Consider the following 15951-nt stretch of genomic DNA (forward strand, 5'->3'; position numbering starts at 1 on the left):
TTGGGATTAGGGTTAGGTTTGAGGTTAGGGTTGAGATTAGGTTTAGGGGTGTGTTGGATTTAGGGTTCTGATTAGGGTTATGGTTGTTTTGGGGTTAGGATGGTGATTATCATTAGGGTTGTGATTAGGATTATGGATTGGGTTGGGATTAGGGTTAGGGGTGTGTTGGCGCTAGGGTTGGAGTTAGAATTGGGGGGTTTCCACTGTTTAGGTACATCAGGGGGTCTCTAAACGCCACAGCCAATTTTGCGCTCAAAAAGTCAAATGGTGCTCCCTCCCTTCTGTGCTCTGCCGTGCGCCCAAACAGTGGTTTACCCCCACATATGGGGCATCAGCGTACTCGGGATAAATTGGACAACAACTTTTGGGGTCCAATTTCTCCTGTTACCCTTGTGAAAATAAAAACTTGGGGGCTAAAAAATATTTTTTGTGGAAAAAAAAAATATTTTTTATTTTCACGACTCTGCATTATAAACTTCTGGGAAGCACTTGGGCATTCAAAGTTCTCACCACACATCTAGATAAGTTCCTTGGGGGTCTAGTTTCCAAAATGGGGTCACTTGTGGGGGGTTTCTACTGTTTAGGTACATCAGGGGCTCTGCAAACGCAACATAACGCCCCCAGACCATTCTATCAAAGTCTGCATTCCAAAACGGTGCTCCTTCCCTTCTGAGCTCTGCCATGCGCCCAAACAGTGGTCCCCCCACAAATGGGGTATCCGTGTACTCAGGACAAATTGGACAACAACTTTTGGGGTCCAATTTCTCCTGTTACCCTTGTGAAAATAAAAACTTGGGGGCTAAAAAATCTTTTTTGTGGAAAAGAAAAATATTTTTTATTTTCACGACTCTGCATTATAAACTTCTGTGAACCACTTGGGCATTCAAAGTTCTCACCACACATCTAGATAAGTTCCTTGGGGGGTCTAGTTTCCAAAATGGGGTCACTTGTGGGGGGTTTCTACTGTTTAGGTACATCAGGGGCTCTGCAAACGCAACATAACGCCCGCAGACCATTCTATCAAAGTGTGCATTTCAAAATGGCGCTCCTTCCCTTCCGAGCTCTGCCATGCGCCCAAAGAGTGGTTTACCCCCACATATGGGGTATCAGCCTACTCAGCATAAATTGCACAATAAATTTTGGGGTCCAATTTCTCCTGTTACCCTTGTGAAAGTAAAAATTTGGGGGTGAAAAGATCATTTTTGTGGAAAAAATATGTTTTTTTTTTATTTTCATGGCTCTACATTATAAACTTCTGTGAAGCAGTTGGGGGTTCATAGTGCTCACCACACATCTAGATAAGCTCTTTGGGGGGTCTAGTATCCAAAATGGGGTCACTTGTGGGGGGTTTCTACTGTTTAGGTACATCAGGAGCTCTGCAAATGCAACATGACACCCGCAGACCATCCCATCAAAGTCGGCATTCCAAGCGGCGCTCCTTCCTTTCCGAGCCCCGATGGGTGCCCAAACAGTGCCCCTCCCCCACATATGGGGTATCAGCGTACTGGTCAACAGATTTTGGGATCCAATGTCTCCTGTTACCCTTGAGAAAATAAAAAATTGCAGGCTAAAAAAATCATTTTTGAGGGAAAAAAAAGGATTTTTTATTTTCACGACTCTGCATTATAAACTTCTGGGAAGCACTTGGGCATTCAAAGTTCTCACCACACATCTAGATAAGTTCCTTGGGGGTCTAGTTTCCAAAATGGGGTCACTTGTGGGGGGTTTCTACTGTTTAGGTACATCAGGGGCTCTGCAAACGCAACATAACGCCCCCAGACCATTCTATCAAAGTCTGCATTCCAAAACGGTGCTCCTTCCCTTCTGAGCTCTGCCATGCGCCCAAACAGTGGTCCCCCCACAAATGGGGTATCCGTGTACTCAGGACAAATTGGACAACAACTTTTGGGGTCCAATTTCTCCTGTTACCCTTGTGAAAATAAAAACTTGGGGGCTAAAAAATCTTTTTTGTGGAAAAGAAAAATATTTTTTATTTTCACGACTCTGCATTATAAACTTCTGTGAACCACTTGGGCATTCAAAGTTCTCACCACACATCTAGATAAGTTCCTTGGGGGGTCTAGTTTCCAAAATGGGGTCACTTGTGGGGGGTTTCTACTGTTTAGGTACATCAGGGGCTCTGCAAACGCAACATAACGCCCGCAGACCATTCTATCAAAGTGTGCATTTCAAAATGGCGCTCCTTCCCTTCCGAGCTCTGCCATGCGCCCAAAGAGTGGTTTACCCCCACATATGGGGTATCAGCCTACTCAGCATAAATTGCACAATAAATTTTGGGGTCCAATTTCTCCTGTTACCCTTGTGAAAGTAAAAATTTGGGGGTGAAAAGATCATTTTTGTGGAAAAAATATGTTTTTTTTTTATTTTCATGGCTCTACATTATAAACTTCTGTGAAGCAGTTGGGGGTTCATAGTGCTCACCACACATCTAGATAAGCTCTTTGGGGGGTCTAGTATCCAAAATGGGGTCACTTGTGGGGGGTTTCTACTGTTTAGGTACATCAGGAGCTCTGCAAATGCAACATGACACCCGCAGACCATCCCATCAAAGTCGGCATTCCAAGCGGCGCTCCTTCCTTTCCGAGCCCCGATGGGTGCCCAAACAGTGCCCCTCCCCCACATATGGGGTATCAGCGTACTGGTCAACAGATTTTGGGATCCAATGTCTCCTGTTACCCTTGAGAAAATAAAAAATTGCAGGCTAAAAAAATCATTTTTGAGGGAAAAAAAAGGATTTTTTATTTTCACGGCTCTACGTTATAAATTTCTGTGAAGCACTTGGGGGTTTAAAGTGCTAACCACACATCTAGATAAGTTCCATAAGGGGTCTAGTTTCCAAAATGGGGTCACTTATGGGGGGTTTCTACTGTTTAGGCACATCAGGGGCTCTCCAAACGCGACATGGTGTCCGATCTCAATTCCAGCCAATTCTGCATTGAAAAAGTCAAACGGCACTCCTTCTCTTCCAAGCGTATTCAGGAGAAATTGCACAACAACTTTTGTGGTCTAATTTCTCCTGTTACCCTTGTCAAAATAAAAATTTGGGGGCAAAAAGATCCTCTTTTTTTTAGAAAAAATGCAATTTTTTATTTTCACGGCTCTACGTTATAAACTTCCGTGAAGCACCTGGGGGTTTAAAGTGCTCACCACACATCTAGATAAGTTCATTAAGGGGTCTAGTTTCCAAAATGGTGTCACTTGTGGGGGGTTTCCACTGTTTAGGCACATCAGGGGCTCTCCAAACGCGACATGGCGTCCGATCTCAATTCCAGCCAATTCGACATTGAAAAAGTAATACGGCACTCTTTCTCTTCCAAGCCCTGCAGTGCGCCCAAACCGTGGTTTACCCCCACATATGGGGTATCGACGTACTCAGGAGAAATTGCGCAACTTTTGTGGTCTAATTTCTCCTGTTACCCTTGTGAAAATAAGAATTTGCGGGCGAAAAGATCATTTTTGTGTAAACAAATGCGATTTTTTATTTTCACGGCTCTACTTTATAAACTTCTGTGAAGCACCTGGGGGCTCAAAGTGCTCACCACACATCTAGATATGTTCCTTAAGGGGTCTAGTTTCCAAAATGGTGTCACTTGTGGAGCGTTTCCACTGTTTAGGCACATTAGGGGCTCTCCAAACGCAACATGGCGTCCGATCTCAATTCCAGCCAATTCTGCATTGAAAAAGTCAAACGGCGCTCCTTCTCTTCCAAACTCTGCGGTGCGCCCAAACAGTGGTTTACCCCCACATATGGGGTATCGACGTACTCAGGAGAAATTGCACAACAAAATTTATGGTTAAATTTCTGTTTTTACTCTTGTGAAAATAAAAAAAAATGGTTCTGAAGTAAAAAGTTTGCAAAAAAAAGTTAAATGTTCATTTTTTCCTTCCACATTGTTTCAGTTCCTGTGAAGCACGTAAAGGGTTAATAAACTTCTTGAATGTGGTTTTGAGCACCTTGAGGGGTGCAGTTTTTAGAATGGTGTCACACTTGGTTATTTTCTATCATATAGACCCCTCAAAATGACTTCAAATGTGATGTGGTCCCTAAAAAAAAAATGGTGTTGTAAAAATGAGAAAGTGCTGGTCAACTTTTAACCCTTATAACTCCCTAACAAAAAAAAAATTTTGTTTCCAAAATTGTGCTGATGTAAAGTAGACATGTGGGAAATGTTATTTATTAACTATTTTTGTGACATATCTCTCTGATTTAAGGGAATAAAAATACAAAGTTTGAAAATTGCAAAATTTTTAAAATTTTCGCCATATTTACATTTTTTTCATAAATAATCGCAAGTAATATCGAAGAAATGTTACCACTTACATGAAGTACAATATGTCACGAAAAAACCAACTCAGAATCAGCAGGATCCGTTAAAGCGTTCCAGAATTATAACCTCAAAGTGACAGTGGTCAGAATTGTAAAAATTGGTTCGGTCATTAAGTACCAAATTGGCTGTCACTAAGGGGTTAAGCGTCGGATACTGCAGAATATCCCTCTTACGCTCATTTTAGAATTTGTTCATAAAGTGTTTGAAAAAGGGATTGGCTACTAGTACTCTCAAAGTTTAAACTTCAGCTTTATCTGACTGTAAACTGGCAGATATTCCCTGGGTTGTGGAGTGTTTGAAAGTTTGTTCCATTGTCAGGTCCAAAAGTCCTTCCTTGAGTCTTAAAGGGTTTGTCCAGTAACTTGTTGATTGGCAAATGTCCCACAAGGGACACGCACCAATCAGTAGACAGAGGAACTTTTATCCCTGCTACAAAACAGAGCATCAAGTTGGACACGCTATAATAACCTTTGCATTCATTCTGTATGATGCTGCAGGAAAAAACTTGGCAGCCCCATAGGGAATGAGTGGTTTAGCAGTCAAACATTAGGACTGACGATAAATGTTCTTTGATCTGCCGATTAGTGACAGTCCCACCTATCAATAAGAAGAGGAAAAAACTTGGCAGCCCCATAGGGAATGAGTGGTTTAGCAGTCAAACATTAGGACTGACGATAAATGTTCTTTGATCTGCCGATTAGTGACAGTCCCACCTATCAATAAGAAGAGGAAAAAACTTGGCAGCCCCATAGGGAATGAGTGGTTTAGCAATCAAACATTAGGACTGACGATAAATGTTCTTTGATCTGCCGATTAGTGACAGTCCCACCTATCAATATCTCCTCTTCTGTAGATCATTGAAAACATGTTATCATTGGTCATCCAATTTAACTCTAGACCTGGTGGCTCTTACTAAAGGTCTATTTGAGCCTTCGAAGTCTGTCCCAATCAAAACCATTTTTGTCAAGGAGCCAGATGGCACACGGTGAGATGAAGGGGGCACTGCCACTAATGGAAAAATAAATGGGGCAACCCCTGAAACTTGTCCTGCACAACCCTGATGTCCCTAAACGTGTTTTCACCCCGTGCTGCAATAGCGTTCCTACTCTAAGCTTGGCCCTGGCTAGTGCGTGGGGCAGCAGGAACCCTAGTCCTGCTCTATGACAAAGACACAAAAGGAAACAAAGTTAACAGGATGCAGCAATCACTCTAAGCGCACCAAGAGTACAGAAAGGTATAAAGAGAAAGGAAGGGTGAGGCAAACCAAAAGGGAGATAAAGAATAGGAAGACACCAAACTTCCAAACAGCAATCTCCGGAGATGACTCCGACTCCTAAATTTCCCTGACTCCCTCATACATGCTTTACTATTAAACATGTACATAAATTCCAGCACAGATTCATCTCAACTAAAAGCCGAGATCCTTAGATAAGGAATAGAACACACATTTAATAACTTTTCAAAATCCTTATGAAAACATTTACATCACATGCTGAACTGAATCACTGTACCCAATTTATTATATATTTTAGGACTCAGAGTCGGTCCATTTTATAGAGACTCCATCAAAATGGTCACCAACCCTGACTCCACAGCCCTGGTGTCCTAGAGGACGTTTCTTTCCATGGCTCACACCTCCATACTGATACCAAGATATAGTAAGCTATCACTGGCAACTGCCCAAGCTAAGGCCGGCGTCACACTAGCGAGTTTTACGGACGTATGAGCGCATAAACTACGTCCGTAAAATACGCATTGCACACGGCCCAATGAATCTCTATGTCCCAGCTCCTATCTGCCGTATATTACGCATCCGTAATATACGGTCTTGTAGGGCCGTAGAAAATCGCAGCATGCTGCGTTTGTCACCGTATTGCGCAAAAAAATAGCCAATGAAAGTCTATGGGGGCGAGAAAAATACGGATTACACACGGACCAGCAGTGTGACTTGCGAGAAATACGCACCGGTGTTAGAGATAAGCCGGTAATTCAATTGCCGGCTTTTCATTTCTCCTTCCCAAACCCGACAGGATATGAGACATGGTTTACATACAGTAAACCATCTCATATCCCTTTTTTTTTGCATATTCCACACTACTGTTAGTAGTGTGTATGTGCAAAATTTGGGCGCTGTAGCTTGTAAAATAAAGGGTTAAATGGCGGAAAAAATTGGCGTGGGCTCCCGCGCAATTTTCTCCGCCAGAGTGGTAAAGCCAGTGACTGAGGGCAGATATTAATAGCCTAGAGAGGGTCCATGGTTATTGGCCCCCCCTGGCTACAAACATCTGCCCCCAGCCACCCCAGAAAAGGCACATCTGGAAGATGCGCCTATTCTGGCACTTGGCCACTCTCTTCCCACTCCCGTGTAGCGGTGGGATATGGGGTAATGAAGGGTTAATGTCACCTTGCTATTGTAAGGTGACATTAAGCCAGATTAATAATGGAGAGGCGTCAATTATGACACCTATCCATTATTAATCCAATAGTACGAAATGGTTACTAAAACACACACACATTATTACAAAGTATTTTAATGAAATAAAGACACAGGTTGTTGTAATATTTTATTATACTGGTAATCCACCTGAAGACCCTCGTTCTGTATCAAAGGAAAAATAAAAAGCAGAGGGAGCATCACCGCGACTCAAGGTAACTACAGGTCACCCCGTTTCCATTCATTCCCCGGGGTTTTTACAGGCACGAGCACTGCTTTAGCAGAGCTCCTGGCTGTAAAATGATTTAACCCCTTCAGATGGATTTACTTCGTGGGACTTGACCTGAGCGACGGAAGGTATGAGATATTGTTGAGTTTTTATTTTTCCTTTGTTACAGAATGAGGGTCTTCAGGTGGATTACCAGTATAATAAAATATTACAACAACCTGTGTCTTTATGTCATTAAAATACTTTTAAATGATGTGTCTGTTTTATTAACCATTTCGTAGTATTGGATTAATAATGGATAGGTGTCATAATTGACTCCTCTCCATTATTAATCTGGCTTAATGTCACCTTACAATAGCAAGGTGGCATTAACCCTTCATTACCCCATATCCCACCGCCACACGGGAGTGGGAAGAGAGTGGCCAAGTGCCAGAATAGGCGCATCTTCCAGATGTGCCTTTTCTGGGGTGGCTGGGGGCAGATGTTTTTAGCCAGGGGGGGCCAATAACCATGGACCCTCTCTAGGCTATTAATATCTGCCCTCAGTCACTGGCTTTACCACTCTGGCGGAGAAAATTGCGCGGGAGCCCACGCCAATTTTTTCCATTTAACCCTTTATTTTACAAGCTACAGAGCCCAAATTTTGCACATACACACTACTAACATTAGTAGTGTGGAATATGCAAAAAAAAAAAAGGGATACGAGATGGTTTACTGTATGTAAACCATGTCTCATATCATGTCGGGTTTGGAAAGGAGAAAGAAAAAGCCGGCAATTGAATTACCGGCTCTTCACATATCTCGCGCTGAATTAAATATACAGTAAAAATACAGTATTATATATATATATATATGTGTGTATATATATATATATATATATATATATGTATATATATATATATATATATATATATATATATATATATATATATATATATACACACACATACATACTGTATATATGTTTTAACGAACATTTGAGCACATAAATCCATTAGATGTCGGTTTTGCAAGCCTGCGAGAAAATCTCGCAGTACGGATGCCATACGGATTACATACGGAGGATGCCATGCGCAAAATACGCTGACACACCCTGCCTACGGATGACAAACGGATCACTATTTTTGGAACATTTCTGCGTATTATGGCCGTAAAATACGGACCGTATTTACATACGCTGAGTGTGAGGCCGGCCTAAGAGGCGAGTACTTATCCCAGAGGGGAATGGAGAAAATCAGAACTGCTGAGAACTCAGGACAGAAAGCTGTAGGATACAAACAGAACTGTTTAACCCTTGCAACAAAAGAACAAGGGGAATCTGTATAGCTGCCGACCAGTGCAGTGGTGCATGTTGCCAAACGCTGCGATCTTCTGACCCCTGAAATAGAGGAGACCACTCTGTGTCACAATACCCCATGGCAAGTTTTCTTTTAGGTCGATTACCTTCTGACCTCCACCCATCCTGGAGAACATACATATATGAAAGGTAATCTTCTAAAGGGGTTATCCGGGTATGTAATACTGATGACCTATCCTCAGGGTCTTACACTGTCTGATCAGAGGGTCTCTGACCCGATAAATGCGCTGAATAGCATGGCTGTGCACACTGTCTAGCAGTGACCGGCAGATCAGCAGGTATGCTGCAGAGAATAGGGGCTGGCGGTCAGTTCTAGGCAGTGGTCTCTACACATTGAATAAAGTTTAAATCTGGAATCCCCCAGAGCTGATAACAGGTGATCGGTTGGGGTGCCGGACCACCACTGATCTAATTCTGAGACTAGGTGATCAATATTAGATACTGTGGACAACCCCTTTAAGGGTGATACCATCAGATCAGCTGGTCACAGGGGGCAGAACCTCCACAGCCCAGAAGTGCCCACAGATAAGCTCCTGTTTGCAGACTCCTGAGTGCAGTTGTCCGGTCTCTGCGTTTCGCCTTACCCTAATTAATCCAATGGGAGAAAAAACATTAAAAACAGGCAATTACGGAAATGTTCACACAGCAAACACTGCAGAAGCTAAGTGTGAATTTGCTGCAGGGTTTCTACCTTTACATAATAATGTCACAGTCACCCAGCAGCCACTGTGCACTGCAGAGGCCTCGCACTTGTGGCTCTGTTAGGTTGCTGAGAAACTACATGTCCCAGAATGCCATGCCTGTGCAAGCTGGTAGTTGTAGTGTCACACAACAGTGCCAAATTCACACTAAATATAGCAACGCGGTGACAATTGCTTCTTATGGCTGTTATTATGTTACTACGCATGCGCTTACCACGTGCCGACTACTTCCGGGTTACCCAGCCTTCTACGTTATCGAATTTCCGGCAGGCATGCGTAGTCACATAAACACTAAGCATCCGTACTGCGCATGCTCTGGGAGTCTCTACTGCACATGACCAAACGAGTAGTGCGGCGCTTACCATCTAGCGCATGCGTCATGCAGGCTTTGCCTTTGGTTCCCGCGCATGCGCGGAGCTCAGTGTCTGGGAGGTTGCGGCTGACAAGGATTCCGGCAGCACCGGAGGGCGGAGATCGGGCCACAGAGATCCGTGTGAGCAGGGCTTGTGGGGTCGGGCATACTGCAGGGGGGCATGTCTGTAGTTCTGGTAGCACGGTGCTCGTGTTTCCGTGGTCTTCGTGCCGGGCCAGGGTGTGTAGTGATGGGCCATGGGTGTTGTTGGGGCAGGGCACCGGCAGGGTTGTCATAGGGCAGTGACCATGCCCCATATGTGAGCACAGGTGCCTGGTGACATCGTCTATGGCAGGGGGCTGTGTATTGTCCATCCTCCTCCACCTCCCTGTGCCCTGCGGAGGATGGGGGTGGTAGTAGGGACTGATTACTGTGCCCACCCCTGTCTGCAGTGTGGGGTCCCTCCATCTGCCCCTCTGTAGCGCCACCATAGTCCGCAGCGCTGTACGCAGCTTGTGTAGTCGCCATAACTGTATAGCCAACCTGATATGGCGGATAAACGCTGCGGATTTTACCTGCACGTGATAAAATCCGCAGCAAAAGCCGCGTGGATGGGGCGGTAACAACCATGACGTTCACCTGCCTGCCTTTTTTTGCTAAAAGTTTCTTTTAATTTTTCCACAGCTGCAGTTTAACTGTGGGCCTTATTCACCCTCCCCGGGTCCAGCACTGGGTCTCAGGCTCTGCTCCTGGTGTTGTTGTCTGCAGCTCTGAAGTAACGCTGCCACCCATCAGTGGCTCATGCTGTTATCTCGTTCTGAGCTCGCTCACGGATTGGCTGCAGTGCTTTTCATGTGACGACAATAACAGACACTGGGCGCAGTGGTGGAGACTCAGTGCTGGACCTGGGAAGGGTGTCTAGTCCCGTTTTTTCACCTTTATAAATGCGCAGTATTGGGATTTCTCTTGCAGGTGTCGCAGAGGTACAATCTGTGGTGAAACCTCATGATGATACGGTCACGTGTCCGCTCGGAATTAGTGATGTAGAGGGGACCCATTGATTATTTTAGGGGTTTGTCTTGATTCTTCTGTCGCATGCAAAAATGGACTGATTTTCATCAGTATTTGATCAGTGTTTCTTGTATGCAGAAAAAGAGTAATGGATGTTTCTCTGTGGGCAGCACGGTGGCGCAGTGGATAGCACTGCAGCCTTGCAGCGCTGGGGTCCTGGGTTCTAATCCCACCTTGGACAACATCTGCAAAGAGTTTGTATGTTCTCCCCGTGTTTGCGTGGGTTTCCTCCGGGTTCTCCGGTTACCTCCCACACTCCAAAGACATACTGATAGGGAATTTAGATTGTGAGCCCCAATGGGGACAGCGATGATAATGTGTGCAAATCTTTAAAGCGCTGCGGAATATGTTAGCGCTATATAAAAATAAAGATTATTATTATTATTTATTTCTCTGATCGGTCAGTGAAAAACTGACAGCACTCAGGCTGGCATCCGAGTGCAGTCAGATATATATATATATAGCAGTATATATTTATTACAATAGGTGCAGCACTAGCAACAGCAGACAAAAGCTAATGGGTGCGAAGCCCCCCAGGCAGACCCAAACCTCCATAATATCCAGAAGAATGGAGGCGGCACTCCAGGGTAAAAGACAATAAATGGTTTACTGTCTCATTGTGATGGCGACGTCTCGCTCCAAATCTGATAAAGTTCCACACTTGGAGCGAAACGTCGCCATCACAGTGAGTCAGTAATCCATTCACTTTTTTTGACCATGTGGTGCTACCTCCATTCTTCTGGAGATATATTTATTTATTTATTTATTTTTTTTAGTATAAATGCACACACTTGCATCGGTGAGTTAGATCAGACACTTGGATCAAAATCTTATGTCTCCGTGTTTTGTTGCAGCCAACACGATCTGAAAAAATGCCCGGACATGTGAACAGCCCCATAGACTGTGATTGGTTGTGAGTTGTGTCCGTGGAAAACACAGAACTCGTAAATGATGTATGGTCACACTTACTGCACCAAATCCAGAGAAAGCTGCTAGGAAATCTACACCAAAATGTGCAGGTTACCCAAGGGAATACTTCTGAGCTTCTTACATTTAAAGGGAATCTGTCAGCAGGTTATTGCTATTTAATTTGAGAGTAGCATGATGTTGAGGATGAGACTCTGATTCCAGTGATGCGTCACTCACTGGGCTGCTTGTTGTTGTTTCAATGAAATCAGTGTTTTATCAGCAGGAGATTATCACTAGGACTAGGTGTCTCGTGCCATGTAGTCTTCCTGCTCGGTGTAACCCAACCGCAGTGTACACAGAAAGCTGTCAATCAGTGGTGTGGTTATACAGGGCTCAGCATTCAGAGCTCTGCTAGATATACAGCAGAAATACAGTGTTTTTATCAAAACTGCAGCAAGCAGCCCAGTAAGTAATACATCGCTGGAATCAGGGTCTCTGCCCCTACGTTATGCTGCTCTCAGATTATATGACACAAAATTGGTGACACATTCCCCTTAAGGCTATGTTCACACTTTGTGGTTTTTGCTGCGGATCCGCAGCGGATTTGCAGCTGCGGAACCGCAGCCGTTTTCCATGCAGGGTACAGTACAATGTTACCCTATGGAAAACAAAAACCGCTGTGCCCACTTTGCGTTTTTCCGCTTGAAAATCAGCGCGGATTTTCTGCGGAAAAAAAGAAGTAGCATGTCAATTCTTTCTGCGGATTCCGCACCGTTTTTCCACCTGCACCAATAGGAAAGTGCAGCTGGAAACCCGCAGTGGAATCCGCAGTGAAAACCACCGCGGTTTTGCACTGCGGTTTTTCCAAATCCGCAGCTGAAAAATCCGCAGCAAAAAAAGGAACGTGTGAACAAGCCCTAAAAAGAAAAAAGCTACCGGAGACTACACACGCTGCCTCTGGCTCTCCTGGTGCCCCGGGAGAGCCAGTGATATAACCACTGCAGCGGCATGTCTTTGCTGTAGGTCGGGTTACTCAAACCGGTGGAAGACCAGGCTTACGTTACCAAAGAAGCGGCGACCGGTGAATAATTGATGTTTATGGTGGTGCCTGGGATTATTTTGCACTTTGATTCATTGGGTGGGCTACCCCCATGACACAACGCCATCTTTGGATCTAGTGCCCTTTTTTAATAAACTGCTCTGCACCTGCCGTGTGCGGTGTATTGGACTGATTTAGTTTTGGATCGTATTTTCTATATTTATTCTAATGTTGCACTTTTTGTTTCTTTTTCTGCATCGCTCGGTTTTAATGATGTTTTTGTTGCAATCACAGTAGTTACCATTGCTGTAAACGTCAGGTGCTTGTACAGCAGAACTGTTCTTCCTGCAGATGTTTGAGGGTCCGGGGTCCATTATCATGGAAAGGAAGCAGAGGATTCCTCCGCTGTAGAGGCAGTCATGTTTCCAGCTCATCCATTATTGATAATGTGCACACGAAGGGCCCGGATCTCCAGGGATGAGCTGTAGGGAGCCACTGTAATTCCTGCTGATGTATCACATCATGGCAGAACTGTATCATTGTTTTCTAGTCTGATAAGGCAGCGTTCACATGTCCCTTCATCTTTCCTGTTTGTCCCGTTTGGACAATCGACAATGTAAACAGCGTCTTGTAAATGCCTCATCATTCACACGCACACAGCGGCTCAGTGATTTATTTGGGATCCGCTTCTTTTCCTTTTATTTTTAAGAATGGAAAAGTTTTACTTTCTGGACTTTTTACCAAGGTGAAATGTACAGAGAACTTTTTTCTTTCCAGTCGGACTTCAAATAAATCGGTGGATGTGATGTGAATCGCTATTCTAATTCCGTTTTTCTGTTCCATTTAGGAGAAACGGAAAAAATAAACGGACATGTGAAGAAAGCCCGGGTTCTGTTCACATGTCCAGTAGTTAGGTTTTTGTTTTTTTTAATTATGTTTTGGATTCATGAAAAAAACAACAACATAACACAGGATCCATTAATTTGATTGGGAACAAAAGTGTCGTCAGTTTCAATTTGTTTGCTACCTTTATGTCTAAGGGCCCAATTCAATATTTGCTATTTATTAAAGGGACTTTTTGTATTCTATGATTTGTTGTTTTTTTTTTCACTAAATTCTTCAAAATGGCACAATCAGTATTTGAGTTTGGTGCTGAATCAAAACTCTTCCCCTTCATTTTTTTAACCATAATTTTGTGACTTTTTTGACACCAAAAGTGGTAAATCCTTTAGGGATCTTTCACGCTGCATTCAGGGTTCGGTTCTGTTGCTCCCATTGGGGCTTACGCCCAAATCCCCATGCAAAACTGATGTCGGGCGGATGCGCCGACGGGGACATATACTATAATGGTGCGAACTTGCGTTCCATTGTGCATCATTTTCGAGCGTGTAGGCGGACACTCAGATGTAGTAGACGGCAGACATATGAAAATATATATACATATATATATATATATATATATATATATATATATATATATATATATATATATATATATATATATATATATATATATATATATATAAACAGAAACCTTGCATACATTTTTGCTAAGTTTGTTAGATTCCTCGTGTGTGTGATATATAATTTTTTATTGTTATTTTAATACTAGATCCAATATAAACGGTTCACAGTGGGACATGTGAGCAGGGCCTTGAATCCGCTGTACAATAGAGCTGGTTACTACATTTTCACCAATCTCTGCAGTAATGACGGTTCCTCCTGACCATTGAACCCTTATTGCCATCTGCCCATAAACTGTTAGGCCTCATGTTATGTTTTGATCTGACTTTTACTTACTTAATGATAACAAATGTTTTATTTGTTTTTTCCCTTAAATTTCTTATTTTTATTCATTTGGAAAAACTAATTGATTTAAGCTTTTTATATAATATTTTTTTAGCAACTTTTTTTCTTTGGCTCCTCTGATTTGACTGCTACAATATCACAGTATACTAAAATTACTGATGCTCATCACTAGTCCTCACGCTAAAGAACATTTCCACTTGGAAATCCATTATAAGAGTAAGTGACGATTGAGCACCAGTACAGAAGTTGGGCCAAAAAACCAAATGTTTTTTGGATGATGTACATGTGTATGTAGTACAGTGCAAGGCGTGTATCATTTATGTACCACAAGATCAGTAACTACGCTTTATAAACTGCTTTGTACCCTACAGCGTATGTGCGACATACAGTTATTGCTGCTAATATTGAAAAGTTCAAAGGGTTTTTCCTGCAATGGCAATAGTTACTGCATGACTATAAATATTCAGTACAAGCCCATGTACCTTTTGTGTCTTCTTTCCCCATCTCTTTCCCCTTTGTTCATCCATGTTCACATAGCTCAAGTGACAGTCTTATTCCTATCTGCTAAAATTACACTTTCCAGCAGCACCCTGCTTTTCCTTTGTGCTGCATGCTCCTCCCTGTACTTTTCTGTAGTTTTAGTAATAGTGATGGATCCCAACATGAACAATTTATACTGATGAGATGACCATTGATGGTTTTGAATGTAGTGACTGTGACCCAATATTGGACCGAAGTCCATATTTCATTGCTGGATCAAGGGGCTCTTTAGCGCTTGATACTACTCTCTCCTGTATGTTTAGTGGAGCTCTGCATGGGATCTCAGAGCTGTGGGGCTGAGAATGCCGTGGGAGTGTCTGTTTTATTTAACGGGGTCATGGGTGCATCTGTTTTTTATGAATTGGATAACTATATTTGCACCTCATTACCTTATCGGTGGTATCTTCAGTGCTGCGCATGCTGTGAAATGTTTTGTTAGGGTCACTAGGTGCATCTGTGCATGCTCGACCCACAACATTAGAACTACTCGTGGACGGTAAAGCGAGCCTGGGGGTATTCCTGGGGGTGATGGCTGTAAATCCAGGCAGATTTAATAGGTTGTAGTGACACTTTTATGGCCAACTTTAGGAGGTTAATTTGGCTCCACACAATCCACGTCAGGAGGTGATGAGGGCCAGTTATGACTTTTTGTGGTTACATGCTGGGTAGGTAATATACAGCAGATGCATGTAACCACCCAGATTTCGGTAGACGTGAGTGGTGTTGGATTGCCGCTTTGATGCCGGACATACACATTGGCTAGCGGCAAGTTTCAGAAAGCACTCACATGAGTTCATATGTTCTAGATGTGCTGGAGGAGAGATCCCTTTTAGATGGACCATTTTTGGCAAGTTAACGATTACAGGTTGATTGGCCAATGAATACTAACTGGAACAGAACCATTGTTAATGCAATTTTCTCTGTCCCCATTCAGCATCGTGATTTCGACAGCGCATGCTCTGATAACAACAAGTGATGTGAAGTTGATATAAATTATTTTTTTATGCCGGCATAAGCGATCCAATTATTCCATGAACTAGTATTTTGCTCCCTTAACGAGCGATTGCCTGCATATTTGCACAGACCTAAAATCTGGAATGAGCATTGCCGATTGTTGAGCAGATGCAACTATGGCTGCTGCTAAACCCCGTCTGGTGGTGT

The 15951-nt window shown here is 43.2% G+C and overlaps 1 protein-coding gene across 8 annotated transcripts in view; it reads left to right on the top strand.

The window, feature by feature from the left end:
* The first annotated feature begins 9406 nt into the window (after positions 1-9406).
* Positions 9407-15951, top strand: part of GAPVD1 (GTPase activating protein and VPS9 domains 1) — a 71745-nt gene continuing 65200 nt past the window's right edge. For all 8 annotated transcript variants that reach the window (XM_077283595.1, XM_077283597.1, XM_077283596.1 and 5 more), the window contains exon 1: positions 9407-9563. In XM_077283595.1, coding sequence (XP_077139710.1) covers positions 9450-9563 — 114 coding nt within the window. In that variant the 5' untranslated portion in view covers positions 9407-9449. The remainder of the gene's footprint in view (positions 9564-15951) is intronic.

Source organism: Ranitomeya variabilis, chromosome 2 (assembly GCF_051348905.1).
Source record: "Ranitomeya variabilis isolate aRanVar5 chromosome 2, aRanVar5.hap1, whole genome shotgun sequence".
In the NCBI taxonomy this organism is placed as follows: Eukaryota; Metazoa; Chordata; class Amphibia; order Anura; family Dendrobatidae; genus Ranitomeya; species Ranitomeya variabilis.